The sequence below is a fragment of the Mustela erminea genome, chromosome 11, assembly GCF_009829155.1.
Source record: "Mustela erminea isolate mMusErm1 chromosome 11, mMusErm1.Pri, whole genome shotgun sequence".
NCBI lineage: Eukaryota > Metazoa > Chordata > Mammalia > Carnivora > Mustelidae > Mustela > Mustela erminea.
Genome location: NC_045624.1, coordinates 73084808 through 73112663, shown reverse-complemented (window position 1 = coordinate 73112663; position 27856 = coordinate 73084808). Strand labels below are relative to the sequence as shown.

At 39.6% G+C, this 27856-nt stretch overlaps 2 protein-coding genes and 1 long non-coding RNA gene across 3 annotated transcripts; 1 reads left to right on the top strand and 2 right to left on the bottom strand.

The window, feature by feature from the left end:
• Positions 1 to 6922: 6922 nt before the first annotated feature.
• Positions 6923 to 8490, bottom strand: LOC116569042. The gene is made up of 2 exons (XM_032304993.1): positions 7469 to 8490; positions 6923 to 7239 (listed from the first exon to the last, which is right to left on the bottom strand). Exon 1 carries the CDS (start codon positions 8300 to 8302, stop codon positions 7523 to 7525), a length of 780 nt encoding a protein of 259 aa, XP_032160884.1. The 5' UTR covers positions 8303 to 8490; the 3' UTR covers positions 6923 to 7239; positions 7469 to 7522.
• Positions 7836 to 19554, top strand: STEAP1 (STEAP family member 1). The gene is made up of 5 exons (XM_032304992.1): positions 7836 to 7919; positions 12388 to 12473; positions 15261 to 15773; positions 16390 to 16554; positions 19192 to 19554. Exons 2-5 carry the CDS (start codon positions 12393 to 12395, stop codon positions 19447 to 19449), a joined length of 1017 nt encoding a protein of 338 aa, XP_032160883.1. The 5' UTR covers positions 7836 to 7919; positions 12388 to 12392; the 3' UTR covers positions 19450 to 19554.
• Positions 10518 to 26067, bottom strand: LOC116569044. The gene is made up of 4 exons (XR_004276828.1): positions 25820 to 26067; positions 14947 to 15042; positions 12654 to 12723; positions 10518 to 10704 (listed from the first exon to the last, which is right to left on the bottom strand). It is a non-coding gene; the product is annotated as an uncharacterized LOC116569044 (long non-coding RNA).
• Between the last annotated feature and the right edge of the window lie 1789 nt (positions 26068 to 27856).

The window sequence follows — 27856 nt, the reverse complement described above, 5'->3', positions numbered from 1 at the left end:
TAGCTCTTCACTATATACTATGTTCTTTAGGGAGCCTGAGAAGTCAAGTGAAAAGAAATGGTCCTGGCTCCCAACAGGTTACGGTCTAGCAGAGAAAGTTGAGTAGGAGGTAAAGAAAGTGCACAAGAAGTTTCTTTGTCTCCTGTTTCTCCTATTGAACTTTTCCATGTTCTCCCTTCCCTATAATAAAGGTTTCTCCAGTTTTTGATCACACACACATCAATATATATATTGATATATATATCAATATATATATCCCTCATATACTTATAGATATAAGAACATACATACAATCAGAGGATAATATCTCAAGATAATAAGGTGAAATTTGTCATTATCTATGCTGGACATACATTCACATTTCAAATATTCTTCTGGATAGCTTCTTAAAAATTACTTTGAAATGAAACTGACAAGGAGATTTAACTTGGAGTAAGAAAAGATGCCAGCTCAAGGAAGTGGAGAAAAGGGAACCCTTATACACCGCTGGGAATGTTCACTGGTGCAGCCTCTATAAAAAACAATATGGTGAATTCCTAAACAAATTCAAAATAGAGCTACCATATGATTCGGCAATTGCACATCTGGGTATATAGCTGAAGGAAATAAAGTCACCATCTTTTTTTTTTTAAGATTTTATTTATTTGTTTGACAGAGATGACAAGTAGGCAGAGAGGCAGGCAGAGAGAGAGGGGGAAGCAGGCTCCCTGCTTGAGCAAGGAGCCCAATGTGGGGCTTGATCCCAGGACCCTGAGATCATGACCTTAGCTGAAAGCACAGGCTTTAATCCACTAGGGCACCCAGGTACCCCTAAAGTCATCATCTTGAAGAGCTATCTGTACCCCATGCTCATTTCAGTATTTTTTATAATAGTCAAGACAGGGAAACAACCTAAGTGTCTGTTGAAAGATGAATAAAGAAAATGTGATATATATCATATATATTATATATATATACATACATAATATATAGTATTAATTACATGATTATATTATATATTATGTATTTGATATATAGACTTGTATACACACAAATACACAAACTGGAATATTATTCAGGGATTAAAAAGAAGGAAACTGCCATTTATGACAACATATATGAAACTTGAGAGCATTAGGCTAAGTGAAATAAGTAAGAGAGAGAAAGACAAATACAAGCAAGATCTCACTTACATGTCGAATCTGAAAAAACTGAAGTCATAGAAACAGAAAATAGACTGGTGGTTGCCAAGTATCAGTGCAGGGGTGGGGAGGTGTGGAATGAATGAAAGTCGTCAAAAACACAAACTTCCAGTTATAAGATGAATAAAGTCCTGGGAATGTAATGTACAGCATGGTAACTGTACTTAACAATACTGTATTATAGGGGTGCCTGGGTGGCTCAGTGGGTTAAGGCGCTGCCTCCGGCTCAGGTCATGATCTCAGGGTCCTGGGATTGAGCTCCACATCAGGCTCTGCTCAGCAGTTAGCCTGTCCCCCCACCCCACCCCGCCTGCTTCTCTGCCTACTTGTGATCTCTGTCTATCAAATAAATAAATAAAATCTTTTAAAAAACACTGTATTACTGTATTATATATTTGAATGTTGCTAAGAGAATAGATCTTGAAAATTCTCACCACGAAAAAAAATGTTAACTATATAAGTTCATGTGAAAAAAAATATATGTATATATGTATATACATCTTATTACATTGTACATCTCATATAACTGCATGTTATATGTGAATTATATCTCAATGAAGTTGGGAAAAGTAAAAATAAAAGACAGCAACAAAACACGCCAGCTCTTTCACCTTCTTTTTGTCAGTTTAGGCTTTCCTTGTGAATATTCATCTTCTAACCGCAATTTCTTGGCAAGAATCTTTTTTTTTAAGTAATCTCTATAGCCGGTGTTGGTTTGTACTCACAACCCTGAAATCAAGAGTAGGATGCCCCACTGACTGAGCCAGCCAGATGTCCTCTTTACAAAAATCTTTTAAGTGACTATTTAAGTTAGACTTTATATTATAGAATTCAGCACAAGATGCTGTGAGAAACTGGAAAAGCTGCTAAGTGGTTCTGGATCATTGTGCACAAATACTCCACTCTTAGAAATATAAATGACATACATCATATAAATTTGCCTTCTTGGTACCTTGAGTATTGGTTTTCAGTTATGGCACCCGGGTAATTTTTTTAATTAAAAAGAAAAATCAATTCTAGGGTAGTAGGGAGTCCCATGGTGGAACCAAGTGGTGTTCCCACTGAGTATTCCCCATGTCCAGCATACCTGGAGGTCCAATAAGAAGACCACGTAAGTGAACTTCTACACAAGGCTGCTCATGGTCGAGATACACAAGAGCTCTCTTTGGTACTAACAGCCTCCAGTGTAAGACTGAGCTGTGAATAACAAGTTTACCCTGAACCTTCAGACAGGCTTCAGAATGTGGAAGACAGTAAGCCCAATGAAGGAAGAAATCAAAGTTCCCAAGTCTGGTATGAACATAAAGATCAGAGTTGGAGGCAAGAAGGTGGTGGAGACTTCCGGTTGTTCACCAAAATTTGCTGCCCTTTCCCATGCTAATACATCTTAACATGCGGCCACCCAGCCGCATGCAGCCAGAGCCTGCATCTTCCTGCCTACCTTGCCATCTGGGTAAATTATCATCAATAGAATGTGAGTGGAAGTGACTGGGCAACTTCTGCCTCAATTCCTAGTAGCAAACCATTGCTTTGGACTTGCACTCTCCCTTTCTGCAACTGGATGATGGATATTCCTAGGCCATCCTTCAACCATGATGCCAAGAACAGTGCCCTAGGAGAAAGCAGGGCAACCAGATGGAAGCAGTCAGGGTGCCTGAATGACCTCGTGGAGAGAAAAACCAACTTGGAATACTCATTGCAGGACTATTACCTGACCATGAAACCACCTCTTTAAACACCATATGTGGTCCTCTGTGTCAGAGTAGCTTAGCCAATGCGCTAACTGATACCTCAGGAAAACCAAATTGTGGGATGGTTTCTGTTAACTGTTACTCTCTTGAATCCCCCCAACCTGATGCAACCTGAGGAAATTTTGGCTGCTTATATGTGGTGGCAGAGGTGGTATAGTACAACAGAAAGAGAACTGGGATAGTGTAGATTTTGGTTGAAGCCCCAGCATGACCTCTAAAAACTGTACAACTTTATCGAATTACTTAGACTTTCTAAGCTTCAGTTCACCTCTAAGGAGGATAATAACAATATAGTAGGGATACTGAGACAACCAAACACAGTTCTGGGAAAGACTAGGCATTTCATAACTGATGGTATCCTCTCTTCTGGAAGCTCAGATCCAGGAATTGGTAGGCATGGTTCTCTATGCCGAGGACTTTACAAAGCAGAGTCTGTTACCAGAAATTTTGGGTCCAATTCTCCCAATTAGCCTTCTTAGCTCTCTGTTGAAGCAGCTCTCCCTACCTAACACTCTTACTCCCCCATCTCCTACCACCCAAGACGCATAAGGTCTGTAATTCCTGTGACAATGGCAACTCTGAACCTACATGCTCCTGTAGCAGAAAACAAGAAAGATAAACACACTAAGGAAGGTGGGTAAGAGTGTGTTCTGTATGAAATAAATAACAGTGGATATGTGCCCACAGTTTGGGTCTAAATGATGTCCAAACATTCATGAACTCCATATTTATGTGCCCGATACAACTCTCTTGAGACCAAGGGCTAAAATCACATTCCACAAACATTTACAAAGACTCTATTCCATCAATCTCTAAGTTACAAGAGATATAAGCATTAAAAATGGTAAGGCCTCAGGAGCACCTGGGTGGCTTAGTCAGTTAAGCATCTGACTCCTGATCTCAGCTCAGGGTTTGATCTCAGGGTTGTGAGTTCAAGCCCCATGTTGGGCTCCATGCTTAGCATGGAACCTACTTAAAAAATAAAAAGTTAGTTGATTAATTAATTTTTTAAAAGGCAAGGTCTCAGCTCTCTTAAAACCCCCAATTTAATGAGGGTAACAGAAACACATATAAAAATCTTCAATACAGACAGACTCTAAAAAGTGTTATGATATATCAAACAAGTTAGGGTATGGGCTTAGCTACCATAACAGAGAGGACCAAAATAGAGTGGTTTAAACAAGAGATTTATTTCACTATCATGAAATGTTTGATATGCATATGTGATAAAAAGAGGAACTGCCTAGTTTAAGTAATATTAGGAAAGTGGTGAAATCCATCCTCCTGGTTCCAGTGCTCCTTTTTCTTCAAAGATACACCCCTTTACAACCTCTGAAGTGTAAGTCTTCAATATCCTGGTATATCGCCCCCTATGCTAGAATATATTTTCAAAAAAGTGCTTAAGTATTTATTTTAGTAGGATGTGAATAACTTGTAAGGTTTAGCATGGTACCATTTCCAGGGACTTTAGCCCTTTGATGAATTACAACAGAGATAAAGACAATATAATATATTTTATCATGGACTTTTGAGCATCATTAAGCAGTATTTGGGCAGAGATGGATCTGTATCAAAATAAACCACCTATTCTTAAAACATATCTAGAATGGATGTTGACTGTTAACAGTGTTGGTGAATGAGCAATAAATTGCATTGGGGGAAACACATGGAAGAATTTTTTAAACCTCCCACCCCAAGGTTAGGTCTTCTCTCTACACCCAACTACTTTAATTTACAGAATTGGGGATAAACTGACCACATACCATACTCTGATCAGTACCAGGTGATCTTGAGTGAGTGAAGAGAATTTATCATATGAAGCTCACAGAATCAGAAAACTAGGCCAGTTCAGCTTTATCGTGTCTGCACTAAAATGATCATTTTGACAAAATATTTCTCCATGAACTTTGGGTATAATTTTTTCCTCATCTTAAAATAAACCTGACTGGGGCCCTTGAGTGGCTCAGTCATTAAGCAACTGCCTTCAGCTCAGGTCATGATCCCAGGGTCCTGGGACGGAGCCCACATTGGGTTCCCTGCTCAGTGGGAAGCCTGTTCCTCCCTCTCCCACTCCCCCTGCTTGTGTTCCCTCTCTCACCGTGTCTCTCTCTGTCAAATAAATAATAAAATCTTTAAAAAAAAAAAATAAAATAATAAAATAGACCTGGCTATTCTTACAGGGTAAGAAGTAGACTCGCAATTATGTTGATCATAATTTGAATTACTGTGCCCTTAGGAGTTAGTTTGATTTCCCAAGGAGATAAACTAAAGTTCCTGTCATCAACTTATAATTTGCTATGTATTGCTCATTGTGATTATTTTTTCATGGTATGATCATTTTTATCTTATGTTTTACACCATCATACTCCCATTCTTCTTAAATGGCAGTCCCATCGAGTTCTAAGATTAGGTTGCTTATTGGTCAGGGAGAGGTATTCATAGATTCTAAATTATTATATTTCCCCTGTGCTGTGTTCATGTGAAATCACTAGTTCAGAATTTGATCCCAAATAACACTGAAGAACTGTTTTGTTAATATGCTCTCTCACTATACTTTAAGTTTGTTACAAAATACTCTGAATGACCCAAATCTGTTTGTAGCTCACTGTTGAATTCCTCTTTTAAAATCCTGTAGTTCCTATGAGTCATGACAAAACCAGCAATCTGGTTTTCAAAATGTGTAATAGTCTAACACTGTTTTCCACAAATCATACTGGTTTTGAAAAGCTGACTCAGAACATTTTTAGATGTTTTGGCTTTGTGTTTCTAAAAAAAAAAAAAAAAGAAGAAGAAGAAGAAGAGAAGGAAAAAAAAAGGAAAGGAAAGGAAAAAAGAAAAAAGAAAAAAATCTGGTCATATCCAAAGCACAGGTCATTTTGGCCATCTGCATGCAAAATTGCAGAAATTTCATCTGTAATATTAACTCCTGACAACTTAATAAAAGTTCTTTAATACCACAGTTTTTAATCCAATATTATGCTGCCTTTAAAATATCTACAAACTAATTTGTAAACAGCCTCATATTTTCAATCTTTTTACTTAGAAACATACTTTATTCACCACACTAAAATACCGAACAAAAAAATTTTCAGAAGAAATGAAGAAATAAAATTCTTAGTTTAATTATAAAACAAAATATCTGGGCCTTGATTTTAAATATTAATTAGAAGAAGAAAAACAGTCTTAATTGGAGTTGGCTAAAATTAACCAACTTACATTAATATAATCATGACCTTGCGCTCTTCATGAGCCAAATAGATTATGAAAAAGAAAATGTCCTTTGTTCTACGAAAGCTTAAAATATGAAAGCATATTGCTTTGTTCGATCCTTTAAGACCCAAGGTCATTTTAAAAATTCAACAATGCTTAGACTCATTTAAAAATCTCTCTTAATTCTTTGTGGTTTGTGCTATAAACACAGACTATTTTTTCTAAAACTTTTTTTTAAAGATTTTATTCAGTTATTTATTTGGGGGGGGAAGCACAGAGGGAGAATGAGAGGGAGAAGCAGACTCCCTAAAACTTTTTTAAATGATTATTTTCTAGTTTCACTAGAATTAAAAAGTGTAAGATTCTGTTTCTACCACAAGGCGTCAGGCCATGGTAAGTTAATCTTCAAAAGGCTATATGCGACCCTGCGCAAAGTCAATGACTACACCAAAAAATACATGTTGAAACATGAACAGTCCCTAGTTGCCTTAGCTTTGATTAAAGAACAATCACAGAAATTGCGGTTGAGCGAGCACTTTCCTTTGTTTTTCTAATCAGATTAGCTCTGAGGATGTTGCAAAACCCTCTTGCAATTCAGGTCTCAGACACTCTACCCTGAGGCTGGTTCCAACTCCGAGGAGTAACACCCACCCCACCCCACTTCCCCACCCCCACCCGCACCCGCGCAGACGTTCTCTTTCTCCGTACCCCTTATACTTTAAAGACACCCCCCCCCAAAAAAAACTCTGAAATAGCGACAGTAGCTTTATTTTCAGGTTGGAGTGCGTAATGGGCTAGGGTACGGGAAGCTGGCTTTAGTATATCAGAGGCAAGGAAGAGGCAAAGGCAACGTGGGGCTTAAGGGCCTATTCAGCCAGGGGACAGGGTTCATGCGGTTTAGGGTACAAGATTTGTACCATTCAGGGGGCAAGTCACTCTCAGATCTTCACATTCGGATTCCTCAACTGTAAACAGCAGTCACTTCATAGAGTTATTGCTAAGTTTAAAGCGGGCTGGCGAAGCTCTAAAGCAGTCCGTCTCAAAGTGTGATCTGAGGGTGCTCCAGCATCACCGGGAACTTGCTAGAAATGCAGAATCTCGGGCGCCTGGGTGGCTCAGTGGGTTAAGCTGCTGCCTCCGGCTCAGGTCATGATCTCAGGGTCCTGGGATTGAGGCCCGCATCGGGCTCTCTGCTCAGCAGGGAGCCTGCTTCCTCCTCTCTTTCTGCCTGCCTCTCTGCCTGCTTGTGATCTCTCTCTGTCAAATAAATAAATAAATAATCTTTTTTTAAAAAAAAAAAAAAAAAGAAAGAAAGAAATGCAGAATCTCAGGCCCAGACTTGAGGATCAGGAAACCGTGAGGGGGAAGGCCACCAATCCGTTAGTTTAATAAGGCCCACAGGTGGTACACGTTCAAGTTTGAGAACCACCGCTCCGAGGAATGGCACGAACGTTCGTTCCTGGGGAGATTAGCGAAAGCGGGAGGAGCAGGCCTCAGGGGGAGACAGGGCCATCCGAAAGAACACCTGGAACGGCCTGCTTGCAATGTGGGGAAACGCTCGGTTTGGCCGCTGGGACGCCCCGAGGGCTGCCCCTCTGAGGCAGGAGCCCTGAGGACGCCCGGCACCTGCAGGTGGCGCTGGACAGGCCTTGACCAAGAGGCGGGGTCTGCCGCGGGGGAGCAGGCTCCGCGCTCCGGGGCTCGGACGCCGCGTGGGGCTGGCGCGTCTTCGCAGAAGCTGTGCCGCAACTTACCGTCTGGTCGCGTCGAGGAGCGGGTGAGTCCCTTGAATCGTCCCGGCTCGCTGCTTGCTCCCCGCCTCGGTGTGCCCCTGCGAGAGCGGGCGCGGGCTCGCAGCCGCGGGAGGGGTGTAGCGGCTTGCAAGCCTCCCCAGTCCCGGGGCGGCGGCGTTCCGAGGCGAGAGCAGCTCAATTCGCCCCTTATGCGCGGCTCCAGCGCGCGCTGCCCTCCAGCCCAGTTCTCGGCCCAAGCACACTGCTCCGTTGTGGCCGGTCCAGGGGCTGGGAGCCAGGGACTCCTAAGGAAGTCTTTTCGCTGGGGGCCCGGCGGATAGGATGGGTTGTTAAGTTTGCCTTTCGGTTGGATTCTGCCGGCAGGTTTTTCCAACTTGGCAACAATCGCAGCGAGTTTGCATAGCATTGAGGAATGATTGGTACACAGTGCTTAAAATCGTGTGACTTGCCTTCGGGTTTCCTAGTAACAGGGAGTTTTCGTTTGAAGTTCTGGGAACGTTAGTCCTGCTCTTTCAGGCTCGGGTTTGGGGTTCAAGTTCTCTCCAAACAGGCGATCAAGGAAGGCTTCGTATATGTCATGGGTTTGTAGACACAAAATTTACAAACACTTCTAAATTTCTTGGTCTTGTGCTTTGGTGAGTGCTGTGAAGTGTGTAAACCTGGTGATTCACAGACCTGTACCCCTGGGGATAGAGTATTATGCCTCCATCAGAAAGGATGAATACCCAACTTTTGTAGCAACATGGACGGGACTGGAAGAGATTATGCTGAGTGAAATAAGTCAAGCAGAGAGAGTCAATTATCATATGGTTTCACTTATTTGTGGAGCATAACAAATAGCATGGAGGACATGGGGACTTAGAGTGGAGAAGGGAGTTGGGGGAAATTGGAAGGGGAGGTGAACCATGAGAGACTATGGACTCTGAAAAACAATCTGAGGGTTTTGAAGGGACGGGGGGTGGGAGGTTGGGGTACCAGGTGGTGGGTATTATAGAGGGCACGGATTGCATGGAGCACGGGGTGTGGTGCAAAAATAATGTATACTGTTATGCTGGAAATAAAAAAAAAAAAATTGGTCTTTTAAAAAAAAAAAAATCCCCACGACATCCTGACAATTACTTAGATTTAACACAGATATTAAGCAATGCTTTAAAAACAAAACAAAACAAAACAAACAAACAAAAAAAAACCAGCCCAGTGAAGAAAAACATCTTAACCTATACATAGTTAAATGTGGGGAAGCGAGTATACACTTTGAAATGTAGAAGGTTTGGAAATGCAGTGCAATCCATATTGTGCTCCGGTCATTGAGTTTCTTCATATTCGAAACTCTTTGACAAAAATATGAGTCACTTGGGCCGTGTCAATATTTAGCAGGAACAGCAGGTCAGCCATCCTCATTCAACAAAACGGAACAGTCACATCAGAAATATGTTTTGCTTTTTTTAAAGGGATGAGAGTTAGAGAACTTTGGGTCAAATCTGGAGTTCCTAAAATCTGAACACTGTGTTGTTTCTTTCTTTCTTTTTTTTTTTTCATGAAAAGATGTTACTGTGGAATTTAAATTATATATTTGGTTAATGTCTGATGGAAACCAACATATTTAATTTGACGGATATTTTATTTTCTCACCTTCTGGCACAAATTGGACTGCGGACCACAGAGCCAACAGGCTCTCTCACTGCTCTGGGTTCTTCCATGTCCTTGCTCTCTAGCATGGTCTCCCTACCACGCAGATGAATGGGTGGATACTTCTCCAAGGCCTCTTAGCCTTTTCACCCAGTTTCTGTACAAAGTGGCCCTCAATCAGCAAACACTGCCAACTTACTTGAGGCCCCAGGACCAGGTCTACAAGAGAACCCTTACCCTTTCCATGCCACAGTCTGCCTATAAAACTTTTTCTTTAGAATCCATTGCACTACCACACAGTTAGTTGTTGAAATTTCTGCCTTTTCCCCTAGACTTTGAGTTTGTGAGAGCAGAGGCTCCATCCCATTTAACTTCGTATTCTCACTGTGTGATACTGTTGTTCACAATACAGTTAATGAGTTAATATTGAATAAGTGTAGATTTGCATGTTAGCATCTTTGCCATGCTACAACTCAGAGTGAAACCATCTAAACATAGAGAATTATTTCTTGTTTGGTTGCAGTAAATAAAATTTCTATTCCTGGGGCCCCTTGGGGGGCTCAGTTGATTAAGTGTCTGCCTCTGGCTCAGGTCATGATCCCAGAGTCCTGGGATGAAGCCTCTCGTCAGGCTCCCTGCTCAGCAAGGAGCCTGCTTCTCCCTCTCCCTGTGCTCCTCCCCCTGCTGGTACATGCACCACGCTCTTTCTCTCTCTCTGTCAAATAAATAAAATCTTAGGGGGAAAAAAGCCTTCTATTCCTATTCCTAGACACATACATACCTCCCAGATTACTGTATTTATAATGTTGGTTAAATCACTAAATGATTTGGAATTATACTTATTAAGGAAATAGAGTGTAAGCTTCTCCAGAACAGACACATAGTCTCATTTCTCTTTCCTCCTCTGTGTCTGTCATCGAGTTGAGCTCCATAAATACCTGATGATTGGCATTTGCTTTACTCAGAGCTCTTTTGCATGCCAATGATAGATACAAAAATCAAACTCAAGCAAAAAAGGGGAATGTACATTCACTTGTGTAACTGAAAATTTCATGATCTGGTCTCAGGAACTGTAAATACTTAAAATATTACCACCAGCACTCTTCTATGTCTTTCCCCATCTCTTGCTTGTACTTTAGTGTGGTGGCTTGTTTTTGTTCTCTTGAAGATATCTTCCTCCTTAGAGCATGTAGAAGAAAGCACAGTAGGCTTCTATCATACCAACTTAACAAAGAGTTAGACATCTCTTTATCTTCCACTCCTCTATATAAATATTAGAGAAAGACTCTAATTGGTTCAATGAGGGTTATGCCATCCCTAAGCCAGTCAGTGCCATCAAGGGAACAGAGAATTCTGATTAGCCAAGACTGAGTCATATGCCAAAGGAGGGCCCTTTCTCCAAATGGAGGAAATGTTTAAGATCATTAAAAAGTAGGGGGGAGGGGCGCCTGGGTGGCTCAGTGGGTTAAGCCTCTGCCTTCAGCTCAGGTCATGATCTCAGGGTCCTGGGATGGAGCCCCGCATTGGGCTTTCTGCTCAGCAGGGAGCCTGCTTCCTCCTCTCTCTCTGCCTGCCTCTCTGCCTATTTGTGATCTCACTCTCTGTCAAATAAATAAATAAAATCTTAAAAAAAAAAAAAAAAGTATGGGGGAATATGGGCAGACCAATACAAATATCCTCAGCATGAATGTTGCAAAATGTCAAAATACATAATATATAGCAAATGTCCTCAGAGCGCTTGAACAAAGGTAAATGATTGGCATGACAGAAAGATGGCTTCTCTTTATTTTTTGAGAAAATCAAGCCTTTAAATTTAGAGAATGTTTTAAGTATTTGAAGCCACTCCTGGAAACAACTCTCCACTTAGTAAAGTGTTACAGGTGTTCTGAAATTAAGAAACACATGTTTCTCATAATCAAGTTGTTATATATCTAATGTGTTTTTCTCATTGAATTTCATAAAGTGAAAATTGACGAGGTATTCCTCTAGAAATAAATTTAGAACTAATAAAAACAACAAATAGTATTATGATATCATGTGTTCCCTTCCTTTAAAAAAAAAATGCTACACCAATGCTCCATCCTGAGGAGGATCTGTGAAGGTTGTTAAGGCAAAAATTCCTTTGTCAGGTAGTAAATTTGACAAAACTAATTTCCACAGCTTTGACCAGGAGAATAGGCATATCAGTGACTGAACACAACTCAATAATTCCATTGGAAATATACTAAAAATTCTTGCTTATCAACAAAAACCAGCCTGTTACTCTGATGAGAAAATGACACTCTGAATATACAGCCTTTTGGTCCTTTGTGCCACTATCAGGGTTCACTTTACCGAGAGTGTCTATTCTGTTTATTGTCTGAACCTCAGAATGCACTTCCCCATAAAATCATTTAATTAGCATTTCAGATTACGGTATCAACCCCAAAAGTCTATCAAATATAACTTCCTAAAGTATGATCTTATATCAGCTAACTCCGCTCAAAAAAAAAAACTTTCCTAATTCTATTTTACCTTTGAGCAGAGCTGGCTTTCCTCTAAATGGCACCTGGAGTTAACTTATAAAAGGTAACATCTGACCCTTTGAATTCCCTATAGACATGTTTGTCATTCATTGCACCAATAGCTGGACAAAACAAAGCTGTTATTGACACAAGGACACTGGTTTGAGATTCTGACAGATTATGTGAGGTTAAATGGTAAATCAGTCACTATTTTAATTGCACTTTGTAGGCCACTCTAGTCCTTGTGTGAGTAAATTCTTCTATTGCCCTATCAAACATTAATGTCTTAAATAGTACAGACATGAGGAAGATAATGATGTTTATTTTCTTCGGTGGCTGACGCTATCCTATTTTACAGAACTAATGGAGAGCAGACAAGACATTACAAACCAAGAACTTTGGACAATGAAGCCTAGGAGAAATCCAGAAGAAGATGATTATTTGGTAATATGTTAATAATACTTCATTGAAATCTAGAAACAGAATTTCAGTGCTGTCCTGTATCTCCTAGGGTTGAAACAATGATTTTTCACCCTAGTCGACAGGTATCTTCACTCTGATTCCTATCACTGATATCGCTATGGGCAAAGAAAGGTTCAGGGTGGTAGATAAGAGAAATTGTACCTTGACGATGGTCATGGACTTGGCTGAATAACCTCGAATAAGTCACTGAAAATTCCAGGTCTTGGTCTATCTATAAAATGAGAGAGTGGACCAGATCAGCTCCAAGGCCCTTCCAATTCCCTCTAACACTCTGTGGTCTAAGTTTCTTAAGAGAATCATCAGTGCCCATATAACAATGTAAGCATACATTTTTTCCATAGGCAATATGGCAGCTTAACAAGAGATCATCAAGTTAATTGATGATTCACCATTTAAACAAATAAATTCAGTTTTGGAATAAGAATCATTTGTCCCACTTTTATGCCACCAGGAGATTAAATGTTTCTTACTTATATAATTTGACTGAAAAATTGGTAGAAATGTTTGGTTCCAAACTCTTTTTGCCTTTCTAAATGATATCAACTGCAGTTCTTACTGAAAGTATTTTATCTTAGTTATTTTAATAGGAAAGATAGTCTATACAATAATTTTATATAACATCACTTTTTAAAATTATTTTTCTGAATTATTTTTAAAGGAATAAGAAGATATTATACGTACATATTCTTTAAAATAATTGTGCATAAAATAAAAACATTTTCATTTTTCAAGTTAACCATCATAATTGCTTTTCCATAATTTTTCATCATTAACCAGAAAATTGATCTCAGTTGATTGTACTTAGATTGTTTCAACATGTAGAGATGACAGAAGCTGTATCATGCTCAACTCCCTTCTAAATGGAGCAACTGGAAAAAGATGTAACAGTGATTTATCACTGAAAGTAAAAGTCAAAGGGCAAGAGGCGACTTTTGAACACTAAAAATTATAAAGAACTATGTGAGTTAAGGTTACTCTGCATAAAATGAGGAAATCAACAATATAATATATCACATTAAACTTTAAAATGTTAGAGTTTTTACATAGAGAGCTGTAAGAAATGAAGAATAAGATAGTTGTTGAAATCACTGAGCATCAGGGAAATACAAATCAAAACCACTGTGAGATACCAGCTCACACCAATTAGAATGGCTACAATTAACAAGCAAGGAAATGACAGATGCTGGTGAGGATGTGGAGAAAGAGGAGCCCTCCTACACTCTTGGTGGGAATGCAAGCTGGTGCAACCACTTGGGAAAACAGCATGGAGGTTCCTCAAAAAGTTGGAAATAGAACTGCCCTATGTCCCAGCAATTGCACTACTGGGTATTTACCCTAAAGATACAAATGTAGTGATCCGAAGGGGCACATGCACCCGAATGTTTATAGCAGCAATGTCCACAATAGCCAAACTATGGAAAGAACCTAGATGTCCATCAATAGATGAATGGATAAAGAAGTGGTATATATACAATGGAATACTATGCAGCCATTAAAAGAAATGAAATCTTGCCATTTGTGAGGACATGGATGGAACTAGAGGTTATTATGCTTAGCGAAATAAGTCAATCAGAGAAAGACAACTATCATATGTTCTCCCTGATGTGAGGAGGCGGAGATGCAACATGGGGTGCTTGGGGGTTAGGAAAAGAATAAATGAAACAAGATGGGATCGGGAAGGAGACAAACCATAAGAGACTCTTAATGTCACAAAACAGTGTGGCAGGGGGGAAGGGGGTAGGGAGAGGGAGGTTGGGTTATGGACATTGGGGAGGGTATGTGATATGGTGAGTGCTGTGAAGTGTGTAAATCTGGCAATTCACAGACATGTATGCCTGGGGCTAATAATACATTATATGTTTATTAAAAAATGTTTTTAAATTATTTTTTAAAAAGGTAGTTGGTGAAAAAGTAAATCATTAAATCATCAGACTATGAAACATCCTAAGTTCTTATTAAGAGGGTTTTTTTTTTTTTAATTTTCTGGTATATCAGTCAGCTAGGGAAATGACAAAATATTCAATGTAACCTTTTTTGAATTGCTAACTGCTCAGAAATGCAACTGGGTAAAGAAGTATAATGTTCTTGGGAAATAGATCATCTCTATGGGATTTAACTATGTATATAACTTTTGTACCTTCTGATAGAGTGTTTGTCAATCATTACTTACACAAATGAGATATTTTAGAAATACAAAATCAAATTACAGCATGATAGAAATTATATATTTTTATAATTGTATTGAGTATATTATTCCTGACCCTTCGTACTTGAATTAATGAAGAATTCGCTCTTCAGTTCTTTGTGGAGAGTTGCCCAGTTACCAATAAGAATATTATAAAACAAATTCAACCATTACAAATACAAGTTTTATTATTTTTGCCAAAGATTACTGGATTTTTTTTTACGTTTTCAATTTTAGTTTCCCACTTACATTATTCTGTTGTTTCATGCCTCAAGGTAGAAACACAATGGTCTCAGCTTTAATAGATAATCTTCTGTCTTTAGAAAAAAGCGTGTATTCCTCTGTCTAAAAGAAAATCAAATAACAGAAATTAATGGAGAATCCCAACATAGCTAAATCCATATTCAATCAGTGCTACATAGACGGTGACTTCAGCTAACCAGTATCCAAAAACAAGGTTCTGAATGCCCTTTTTTACTGGTAAGCACCATAAACAGAGTAGGTAATGCGTTGAAGAGAAATCCCATTATTTGTCTAAGGTGTTGATTTTCTTTGCTTTGTAGGATAAGGACTCGGGGGAGACCAGCATGCTGAAAAGAACTGTGTTTTCTCACATGCACCCAACAACCCACTTTGATGGATTTGATTGCCCCGCCGAGCTTCAGCACAAACAAGAACTCTTTCCAATGTGGCGCTGGCCAGTTAAAATCACTGCTATCGTGTCATCTCTGACTTTTCTGTACACTCTTCTGAGGGAAGTAATTCACCCTTTTGTAACTTCCCACCAACAGTGTTTTTATAAAATCCCAATCCTGGTCATCAACAAAGTCTTGCCAATGGTGTCCATCACCCTCCTGGCACTGGTCTATTTGCCCGGGGTCATAGCAGCCATGGTACAGCTTCGTAATGGAACCAAATATAAGAAATTTCCACGTTGGTTGGATAGATGGATGTTAACAAGAAAACAACTGGGGCTTCTCAGTTTCTTTTTTGCTGTGCTGCATGCAATTTATAGTTTATCCTATCCAATGAGGCGATCCTACAGATACAAGTTGCTCAACTGGGCATATCAACAGGTAGGATGACCATACTGCCTACATCACTGAACTAAAAAGTCTAAATCTTCCAACAAATTAAGGCTTTCTTATTTTAATATCAATACCCCAAACCTCTTTTGAAACTCTGTGTCGGGAAGGTAATCTGCATAATTCTCCTTTGGAGCTTGGTTGTATATAATTTCACAAGGAAGAATTTTTTTTTTAAGTTGAAAATAGTAAACTATAACTTTAACAACTTAAACACATATTTTGTTCCTGGACAGGGCTACACAGCAACCTTCTTCCCCCTCATGAGATGACTTTTTAATGTTCATTGTTCTTATCTACCACACAAGCATGCACATTACAATCCTAACATCAAGTAACTATGATATAAATTAGTAAACAAGTTATATATATAATTTATATATATTTTATATATATATTATTCTACATATATATTTTTTTTTCCAGGAAAGAGATTGATAGCTCCAACTCATTTCTCACAGAAGAATGCACAAACAAAGCCACAAATTTGCGGAGGCTCCTAGTTATCAGGCCCTCCATCGTAGACAGAGGGAACGTAGGAGGAGACTGATCTGCCGGGAACAAATATTGTTTGCATTCCTTCTCTCCCCTTTTCACCCTCTGGTAGGTCCAAAAAAATAAAGAAGATGCCTGGATTGAGCATGATGTGTGGAGAATGGAAATTTATGTGTCTCTGGGAATTGTGGCACTTGCAATATTGGCTCTATTAGCTGTGACCTCTGTTCCATCTGTGAGCGACTCTTTGACGTGGAGAGAATTTCACTATATTCAGGTAAATTATATATCAAATAACTCTGGTCCCTCAAAAAGGCCAACCTTTTCTGCGCTTATAATATCATCAAGTATATTGACTTTGCCCCATAAAAAATAACAAATGGTTTTCCGGTTGCAAAGATCCCACACTTGTTCCAAACAATAATGTGCTCTCCAATAATTTTTCCCTATCACTTCTAAGTAGAAGTGTTTTCCAGACATAAATAAAAAGCATTACTCAAAGAAAAATATATCTAACATTTGGGGGCACCCGGGTGGCTCAGTCCGTTAAGCAGCTGCCTTCGGCTCAGGTCATGATCCCAGGATCCTTAGGATGGAGCCCCGCATTGGGCTCCTTGCTCAGCAGAGAGCCGGCTTCTCCATCTCCCACAATTTCTAACATTTGAATGTTGTTAGACAATTTTCTAGCCACCTAATAACAACATGGGTGATACTTTAGGAATTTAATAGTCATGGTTTATTCGTTCCCAAATAAACATATTCTTCTGCCTGCCCTCTGATTTTACTTAATGCCTTTTACGTTACACAGCTGTATACTCCCTTTAAAAAAGCAACTCTTCTTGAAATTTGGAGTTTTGACTACCAAAGTTTTTCTAATATTTAATTTTAAAGACTGCTTTTTCCAACTTGTATTTTATGTAGCCTACTGACTTCTCAGTATTCTTGGGATTCAAAATTATCTCAGATTTACTGAGGTTCATCTTCTCATGGTAGATTACAGCCTAAGAACAGCAGGAGGCAGAGGACTAAATTTAATTTCACCATAAGCACTGCTGAGATTTTTTAAAGCACATAGCCTTAGCTTTTACGGGTGGACATTTTTGGAAGTTCCCACACAGTCAGACATTTCTGCACTATCCCTTCTACACGTCTATACATGTCCTCCTACAGGCTCTTTATCAGGACATCTGATTAAGCAGGAAAACCTGTCTCCATCTGAATTATTACAATAGAGCTTGGAAATGGTGCCACATTTTCCAAGCACAGTACTTGCTGATTGTGTAGGTTTAGCTGGATAGCCGAGTTCTCTGTTCCTCATTAAATAACTTTCTTTGTACGTTTGCTCTGCCTGTCACATGTATGCTGAGTACCACTTTTTTTTAAAGATTTTATTTATTTATTTGACAGGCAGAGATCACAAGTAAGTAGAAAGGCAGGCAGAGAGAGAAGGGGGGAAGCAGGCTCCCTGCCTAGCAGAGAGCCTGATGTGGAGCTCGATCCCAGGACCCTGGGAGATCATGACCTGAGCTGAAGGCAGAGGCTTAACCCACTGAGCCATCCAGGCACCCCTGAGCACCACTTTTTAGATTTAATTAGGAATTCAGGCACTGCATCTTGACCACCCAGCCATGCTGCTATGTACACAAGACCTAGTCCATAGTAAGTATACAGGACACATTTGGTAAGAGGAATATTCAACCAAGCATGTGGATTTTTCAATTAATAACCTAGAAACTTTCCCTTTACAATCTGAGAACTAGTTGTTCTGTGATTTACCTTGGAGACTGATATTCGAAAATGTAAACTTAGCTGTTTGGTTGTATTCATTGGGGCTTAAGAGTGCTTACTGCTGAATAATTGTGAGTTGGATTCATTCTGGCAGACTAATGACCATTTCCAGTAAAGCGAATAGAAGTCAAAACTTACCTAGAAGAGCTATTGTCAGAATGCTATAAAATTACATAGGGGAACAGCTATTTTTGAGCAACTTTTTCTGGACAATGCCAACTTGTATCATCCCAATACAAGTTGAAATTGTTCTTCACATCTTCCTATCTCTGTGTGTTGTTTCAAGAGTGGAAATAGCTGTTGGCGTTTTCCCACCTTATCAGGATGTTTGATTTTTAACATAGGCCAAGCTCATTCACCTTAGCATTCATGTACCAAAATCAGAGTCACTTACTTTGGTTGCTTTCATAATTGATAAAGATCACTGACATCAGATTGATGTTTGCACTAATCGTCAACCTGCTAATATTTACTGAGCACCTAAAATGCACAAATCATTGTGTTTATTCTGCAGGGGATCTATGATGAGTAAAAGTCCCCGATTTTAGATGTCTCTTGATAGGCAGAATGAAGGCAAATGCTCAAGAGACAAAGCACCATAAATTTTTTTTTTGAAGATTTTATTTATTTATTTGACAGACAGAAATCACAAGTAGACAGAGAGGCAGGCAGAGAGAGGAGGAAGCAGGCTCCCCGCCGAGCAGAGAGCCCGATGCGGGGCTCGATCCCAGGACCCTGAGATCAAGACCTGAGCCAAAGGCAGAGGCTTTAACCCACTGAGCCACCCAGGCACCCCTAAAGCACCATAAATTAAACATCATAAGACAGATGAACAAAGTATGGAGGAAAGAAAGATGGTGTTACTGATTAGCTGAGGTTGAAAAACTGATTGTGAATTTTCTCAACTTAAATAAACTGGGGGCAAAATACCACCCAAAGTAAGGAAGGGGAGGTGGGAATGTGTGAGGAAAATGGAAAGATGTGAGTGGACAATGTTGAGAAATATGATAGGGAAATGATTACAGATGTATGAAGGAATTTCCAAGCAACAGAACAGAAGAGGTAGGATGGAATAAATTCTTATTCAGCCAATCCCAACAAGATCATTTTTTTTTTTCTTTTGCAGAGCAAACTAGGAACTGTTTCCCTTCTGCTGGGCACGATACATGCATTGATTTTTGCCTGGAATAAATGGGTAGATATAAAACAATTTGTGTGGTATACACCTCCAACTTTTATGATAGCGGTTTTCCTTCCGATTGTTGTCCTGTTTTGTAAAGCCATACTATTCCTGCCATGCTTGAGGAAGAAGATTCTGAAGATTAGACATGGTTGGGAAGACGTCACCAAAATTAATAGAACTGACATGTCTTCCCAGTTGTAGAATCAGTTGTTTACACGCATTTTGGTTCAATATTGATATATTTTACCATAAATGTTTCAGATTTGTATTCGTTTAATAAAATGACCACTTGAGGGTCTTAACATATCTTTGCAGCTGAGTCATGAGTTTGAAGTTTGTGTGGTTCTCTGTAGATTTGATTCAAAGCAATAAACAAAGCAATCTTTAGCACATCCCCTATGTTCAGTAGAACTAAGCATAACAAAACAATCACATCTGATTCGTCAGACTGTATAGCATTATAAATAAAATGCCTTGTAGTCCCCATCCTTACAACTCATTAAAAGGTATAAAGAAGCATGAAAAAATACATTATCTGGTTCTACCATGCAAGTATATCCATTATTTATGATTGTTGTTAAAGATAGGTTTCCTTTTCCTGTAACTGGGTGTTATTCGTAAAACACCAATTGCAAAAAACACAGATTGTGTCTACACGAGTAAAGCAACAGAATAAAATCAGATATATGTCCAGGCAAAATAAAAGTCAAGCTATCCAAGAGAAAAAGTAAATTCACTTTTCTCTGTATGAGTTACATACAACTCAGTTGGAAATAATACATTGGTGAAAGCATACCTTGAACCATTTCTTCAAAGAGCGAGTAGACGTCTGTTGTCAGGACTCACTAACCCAATAGACTATATACTTCAGAGGTTTCTTATAATTCACAAAACTGACTACAGACCATATCTTTTGTATAGGTAAACCATTTATTATGATTTAAAACAACAGAGCTAATGCTAATGATACAAATAAGGAAAAACAGTATATTCATTGAGTGTTCATTTTTAAAAATTTTTTTATTCTGTTATAAAAGGACAATTTTCGGGAGGCCTGGGTGGCTCAGTCGCTTAAGTGTCCAACTCTCGACTTTGGCTCAGGGTTGTGAGATCGAGCCCCTCATTGGTGTGGAACCTGCTTAAGATTCTCTCTCTCCTGGGGCGCCTGGGTGGCTCAGTGGATTAAGCCGCTGCCTTCGGCTCAGGTCATGATCTCGGGGTCCTGGGATCGAGTCCCGCATCGGGCTTTCTGCTCAGCAGGGAGCCTGCTTCCCTCTATCTCTCTCTCTGCCTGCTTCTCCATCTGCTTGTGATCTCTCTCTGTCAAATAAATAAGTAAAATCTTTAAAAAAAAAAAAAAAAAGATTCTCTCTCTCCCTCTTTCTTTCCATACCTTCCCCCCCGAGACTTTCTCTCTTAAATGAATGAATGGATGAATGACAATTCATTATTACATGGGGGAGCTAAGGAGCCTTTTGGAGTATAAATTTGGGCTCTACACACTATTGAGATTCAGATTTACAGAGAGAGATCTATGTCTGGAGATAGTGAAGAGTTCCAAGTAGCATAATTGGAAAGAGCAGACAATGGTGCCCTGGGGAAATAATTCACCATTAGAGAAGGAATCTAGGGCTCTTAAATTACAAAGCAGATTCTTCAGGGGGATATAACAATGGTACTTCTTTACTAAGCATGTGATGCGTATCACGCCCTTACCAACCAGCCCTGAGATGCCTCAGTCAAGTACCTGCCCTCTCAGCTGCATTGCGTGATGCAGAGTGGCAACATCTCCAGGACTAGAGGGAGAGATCAAGTTCCAGCCTTCCTGGCACCAAGACATCATGGAGGCTGCAGCTTGGGAACAGGGTTCCAACCCGAAGCAGCATTTCCATGACGCTGTAAGGACAGCAGCGGAGTTCTGGCTTGGTTACTGGGGTCCCGTCTCTGTTAGCCATGGTAATACACAACAACAGGCCTATTTGAAATACAGAATGTATCCTTTAGGGAATTCCTAATGGTAGAAGGAAAGGAGTCTACGAGACCTTAGAAGTAAGGCATAAAAAGATATAGATTCAATTGGTACTCATAGGGTTTTGGAAACAAGACCATTCACACTTGGGTGATTTTTCTGAATTTTTTACAATGATTGGATAGTATTGTTATTAGAAGAAAACAACAAAAGTTGTCTTAAAAAGAACAAATATTATATTCTGATATGAGCTTGGATTTTCCTTTTATTCAACGGATTTTTAAAAATTATGTTAATCGCCATACGCAACCTCATTAGTTTTTGATGTAATGTTCCATGGTTCCTTGTTTACCTGTAGGACCTAGGGCTCCTTGCAATGGATTTAGAGAGCACCTCCCTATATAAGGCCCAATGCTAGATAGATGATATATCAAGATAGAAATGAGCAGTGCCGGGGCACCTGGGTGGCTCAGTCATTAAACATCCACCTTCAGGTCCTGGAATCCAGCCATCTGGCTCTCTGCTCAGCGGGAAGCCTGCTTCTCCCTCCCCACTCCCCCTGCTTTGTTCCCTCTCCCACTGTCTCTCTCCTGTGTCAAATAAATAAATAAAACCTTTTTAAAAGAAAGAAAGAGGCGCCTGGGTGGCTCAGTGGGTTAAGCCGCTGCCTTCAGCTCGGGTCATGATCTCAGGGTCCTGGAATCGAGCCCCACATCGGGTTCTCTGCATAGCAGGGAATCTGCTTCCCCCTCTCTCTCTCTCTGCTTGCCCTTCTGCCTACTTGTGATCTCTGTCTGTCAAGTACATAAATAAAAATCTTTAAAAAAAAAAAAAAAAAGAAAGAAAGAAAGAAAAAAAGAAAGAAAGGAAGGAAGGACCAGTCCCACCTACAGTCTCAGAGGAAAGACAAATTTTAGGTCAGCATTGGATTCTAGGCTTACTGGTATCCTTCAGGAGGAAATGACTATCTCTGCCTAGTATGGCAAAGTCAGAAAGTTGTGAGGTTGATGCAAAACAAAACAAAACAAAAAACTATCTAAAATAAAGCAAAAGTAAGCGTCCTTCAGATAGAATGGGGAACAAAAAGATAGGCATTTCTCAGGTCCTTTGATAAGGTGATATTTTTAATGAAACTACTAATACAATTAATGTGATTGTGGAGGATACACAGGGTCTCTCACTGGAGCACAAGGAACAGCACCTAGGAGAGCTGCCGGCCAGGAGCCCAGAGCCTTCCTTCCCGGGGGGCTTCCTTTTTTACTTAAAATGAAGTTTGTCTAGAGTTTATTTTCTTTAAGCATTTGCTTGCTCTATAGGAATCTTACAGTATTTCATTAAAGAAAAAAATTTAAATGATGTCTTTTTACTATTGTAATAATAATAATGTTTTAAAAATAATAATGTTTTAAGACCATAAAAAAGAAATGTGTGATTCTGATCTGATTTTCAGACCGTAGACCACACATCTGGGAAAGCCAACACAAGATCTGTAAAATTAAACATATAAATTAATAACAAAAATGGGTGATTTGCATTGGTAACATGAACTCTGGAATTTTCTTCCAAGAAAATGAACAAGTTGTAGCTCCTTTTCTGAAACTGGTCTTCAAAGTACAAGTATTAGAAATGTTCCAGCTTGGATTTAATGTTAAGTTTTCCTTGGTTAATTAGTTCTCTTTCTTCATGCCAATTTTTCCAGGTGTTTTCAAGAGGCCCTCGGAAGAGGTAATAAATTATTTGATCCATTTGTAGAAAATAATCCTATACTGGAAGAAATTAATGAATCACTGACTTGTGACCATGACACATGACCCAAGGCTAAAGTTCAGTCCTTTCTTCTCAGCTAATTCTACTTCTTCAGCTGGTCAGGGGGTCCTCACATTTCTCAGTAGTGAGATTCCCAGAACTATTAATGGATGCCCATTTTAACTGTGCCAAGAACAAGTTGCCAGTTCATGTAGCTGTAAAATTATTGACCTGGAAGAGACCAGTGAGATCACCTGAGCTGCTAATCCCCTGCTCAGAGGCATGACCCCCACTGAAATGAGGCTCCCTCAGCAAAATGTTAGTTATTTCTGGATAATACTAAAGAGAGAGGAGGGAAAGCAAACACGGGTACCGGTATTGTAATGTGAAGAAGCTGTTGATCTTCCCAGAACCAAGGCTCCCCTGCACCTCAGCCAGATCAAGGAGTGGCTGGTTGGGCAAGATCTGAGAGTCAGAGAACCAGGAAGCTAAACTCAGGGATTACTGATGCCTTGGCCCATAACATGGGAAATGACTTCAGACCTTCCCTGTTTTGTAACCTGAAGTTGTGACCACAAAAGATAAATAAAGGGTTTTCACAGTGTAAGAGTCGGAAGAGTAGGTTCTATTTTCATTTTTTGTAATATAACTTTTTTTTTTTTTTTAGAGAGAGAGAGAGCAGGAGAGGAGCAGAGGAGAGGGAGAGAGAGAATCCCAAGCCAACTCCCTGCCCAGCCCAGAGACCCATGTGGGGCTCAATCTCACGACCCTGATATCACGACCCAAACCAAAATCAAGAGTCGATGCTTAACACTACTGAGCCCCCAGATGCTTCTTTAATACAACATTTTTAAAGCAAAATCCCTCACAAAAGTCCAGCCTGTAATGGGGGTCAGATTTGAAGGCGGAGAGTAGGACCAGAAACTGCTTTTTTGTTTCTTCTTCCATTAGGTTCACGAGCCTCTGTGACAAATTGGGTTCCAAGAGCACAGTTTGAAAACCACTCCCCATTTATACACATAGGGGAATTTATCTTTTTGTCGAAGATCACTTATCTGCAAAGCACAGAAACCCACTCAAAGTCTCTCAGGTAAAGGAAGAAAATAATGCTAACATAAAGGGGACGCTGATCTAACCCACAGGTAGAGGGGACGACTGCCCTTCCGAACCCTAGAGCTGGTCCCACAAGACAAGATCTAAGTGCCTCTGCTCGCTCCATCTCTGAAGACAGATGTCTCAATATTGTGAAGTTAAAAGCAGGTTCTTTCCTTTTGTCTCAAATTCGGCAACGAGGCCCACAGCTAAGAACCAAAAGGGCTAAGTAGTCCTCCTTCACCTTTCAGTGGACAAGCAGCTGGTCAGATAGGGTTTGCCGAGACGTGCTTGTCAGCAGAACCAGCCCTTCGACCACTCAGTAGCGCGCCACCAATACCTCTCAGGACGGGGGGGGGGGGGGGGGGGGTGAGGGTCTCCTTAGGTCTGGGAAATGTGGGTTTCTAAAGAGAAACTATGCACACGTCTCACCTCACTTCACCAGAGCACAGATTAAACTCCTCACCTACTCAGCATCCTCAGCACACTTGGACTTGGCTGGAAGAGACACACAGCGGTCACACTGACTAACCCTGCTAGATGTGGATCATGATAAATGTTATGTGAACTCTCAACCCTGCTCTGAGCCTATAACCTTTGTATATTTCCATAGGAAGACTGTTTTTCCTCTTGTTAAAACTGTATCACACCATCCCTCTGCTGCAACCAATAATAACCGCTCCTCCTACATTCCACTGGTACCTTTTATTTTGGAAATAGATGTACTCAGAGAAGACAGCTGTCTCATCTTCTAAGAAATCTGTCTGCCAACGTACACACACGTGGTGCCTTTATCCTCTGCTTGTTAAAGCCTTGTCCCTGTCCCTAAGGCCAACTCCTCTGTTGTGGCGTCAAATCTCATCCCTTTTTCTACTCAGAGCTTATACACATCTTTCCTGTGTCATCAGTTTACCTGTCTCTGCTGTAGTACTCCCGTCAGGACACAGTATTAAAAAACAAATAAAGTGGTTTGAACCAACGTCCTCCTCTAGTTCTTGGCCCATCCCTCAGCAAACTTAAAACTCCTCAAAAGACTTGCCTGCTTGATAGCAGGTTATCTCTTCTTTTGATTACTATTTGTATGACATATATTTTCTCAACCTATGACTTGCACCTTTTCTGTTTTCCCATATTTTTAGGTGTGTCTGTTGAGGGCAACACATAATTGCTGGTTTTTAATCCAGTCTGGCAATCTATGGCATTCAGGCTGTATACATGTAATGTATTTATGAAAACATTTGAACTTCTCCCATTTTACTCCCATTTCCGTACCAGTTCTATGTTCTAAATTTCTTTATTATATTACTTTCCTTCAGACTGAGATTATTCATTAGTCCAGTTTTCCCCTCTATAGCAGTTATGCCTTTTTTTACTGCAAAATCTAACATTAGTTGGCACTTTTACCTCTTCTTGTGCAATGTATGAAACTTAACCCTTTTTTTTTAAAGATTTTATTTATTTATTTGACAGAGAGAGAGATCAGAGTAGGCAGAGGCAGGCGGGGAGAGAGAGGAGGAAGCAGGCTCCCTGCTGAGTAGACAGCCTGATACGGGGCTCGATTCCAGGACCCTGGGATAATGACCTGAGCCGAAGGCAGAGGATTTAACCCATTGAGCCACCCAGGCACCCGAAACTTAAAACTTTTTATCTTCATTGAACCCTGTCTTGACATTGCTATTATATATTTTAATTCTATATATATTTAGGCCCACCAAGAATTATAACTATTCTTTTATACAGTAATTTAGATTTATAAGCATTTACCTTTTTTAGTTGCTCTTTATTCTTTCCCGCATCTCATGGGTTCCATCTGATTTCATTTTCCCACCACCGGAAAAAAAAAAAAAAACTTCAGTGTTACTTCTAGTAATGCGTGCCTACAGGAAGAAAAAAAATTTTTTATAAGTTTTGGTCTGAAAATATCTTGATTACCATTTTCATTATTGAAGGCTCTATTGTTAATATTTAAAAATCTAGGTTGGGAGTTTATTTTCTTTCAGAACTTCGTAGAATGTTCCATTGTTCTCATGACAGAAGGGAAATCTCATTCTAACTGTTGCTTTATGAGGTTCCTGTGGCTACTTTATGATTTTTTTCTTTTGGTCTCAGTTTTCAGTACTTGTACTAAAATTAAGCTAAGTGTGGTATTCCTTATAGTTCTCTTTGTTGGGGTTGGTAGTGCTTCTTCAAACTGTGGTTTGATATTCGTCAGTAGATTGGAAAATTCTCAGTCGTCATCTTTTCAAATATTTCTTATGTCCCATTTTCTTTCTCCTCTGCTTCTTCCTGGGCTCCAGTGACTCAGCCAATATTTTCACTGTATCTCCGATTTCATAACCTTCTTACATTCCTTTTTTTCTCTGTACTTTATTCTGGTAATCACTTTTACCTATCTCCTCGCTCACTAGTTCTCTCTTCAATTCTGTCTAACTAGTTATTAAGTCCTTCCATTGAGTTTTGAGGTTTTTTGAAATTAATTAGTTAGTTAGTTATTTTGTTTGTTTGTTTGTTTGTTTAAATCACCTCTACACCCAACATGGGGCTTGAACTCATAGCCCTGAGATCAAGAATCACATGCTCTTCTGACTGAGGCAGCAAGGCACCCCCTAGCCACAGAGTTTTTCATTTCTGTCACCATGTACATTCAGTTTTAGAATTTCAATTTGGTTTGTTTTCATGGCTTACAATTTTCTGTCAAATTTCCTAATCTGTCCCAAATCCCCTTGAGGGAAGTAAGAATCCTAAAGACAAATTCATGAGGCTCCTATGAGTCTGTTTTTATTTTTAGGAGTTTTTCCCCCTTGGTTTTCACTCATGTCATTTTATCTCCTCATGTGACTGGTTATTTTATTGAGTGCCAGGCATGGTATGTTAAGACATTATGGAAATAATTTGAGGCCTTAAATGATGTTATCTTATTCCAGAACAAATTTATGTTTCCTCTTGCAAGTAGTCAGAGACACAAATAATGCAAGGTTTCCTTAATTTTATCTTAATAATTGTGTTTATTTGAAGCTGGACTTTCGCTCTCTGCAAGACTTGGATTATTTCTGATTCACATTTCTTCCACAGAGTCGGTTCTTTGGCATTTCAACACAAAGCCTGGTGGAGGGTGACTACCTAGCTCTCTCCCTTGGCATACTCTGGATTACCTATTTTGTTCAAATAATCTCTTGAGGCTGTTAATAATCCTGTTGAGTTTCTCAACCTCTCAGCTACCTATTCTCAAAAAACAAACAAACAAACAAAAACAACTTTGGTGCTGAGATTGACTTGTTGGGCTTCTTTCTACTTCCAAAACTTATTATTCTTCAACATCTTGTTAGATACCCGATACCTTCAGGCAAAGAGTTTTTATAATGAGACTTGTTTTTCTACTGGTTCTCATGATTGGCACATATAACTTAGGCAAGCATTACGGGAAGCAGAAATTCCTAGAGAGAGTTGATTGTTTACTGTTTCTGTATCCTCTTCTTTCATTTTCTTTTATTCTGAATGGCTTTATCCCTCACTGTTCCACTGCATCCTCTCTTGTCAAGATCACCACATGACCAAGTTTCAGTCCTCATCTCATTTACTCACCCAGTAATATTTGACAAGTTTGATGTTGGTGACTCTCCTTCTTGAAACATTTTCTTTACTTGGCTTCTGAGCAACCATATTCTCTCTCCTACATGCTTTCTCTGTTAACTTGGCTGGCTCCTCTTCTTTTCCCCATCATCTCAGCAAAGTTAACTCCTTGGCCCGCCTCTCTATCTACACCCACAATGTGGGCCTTCAGACTTGTGGCCTTACAATAAG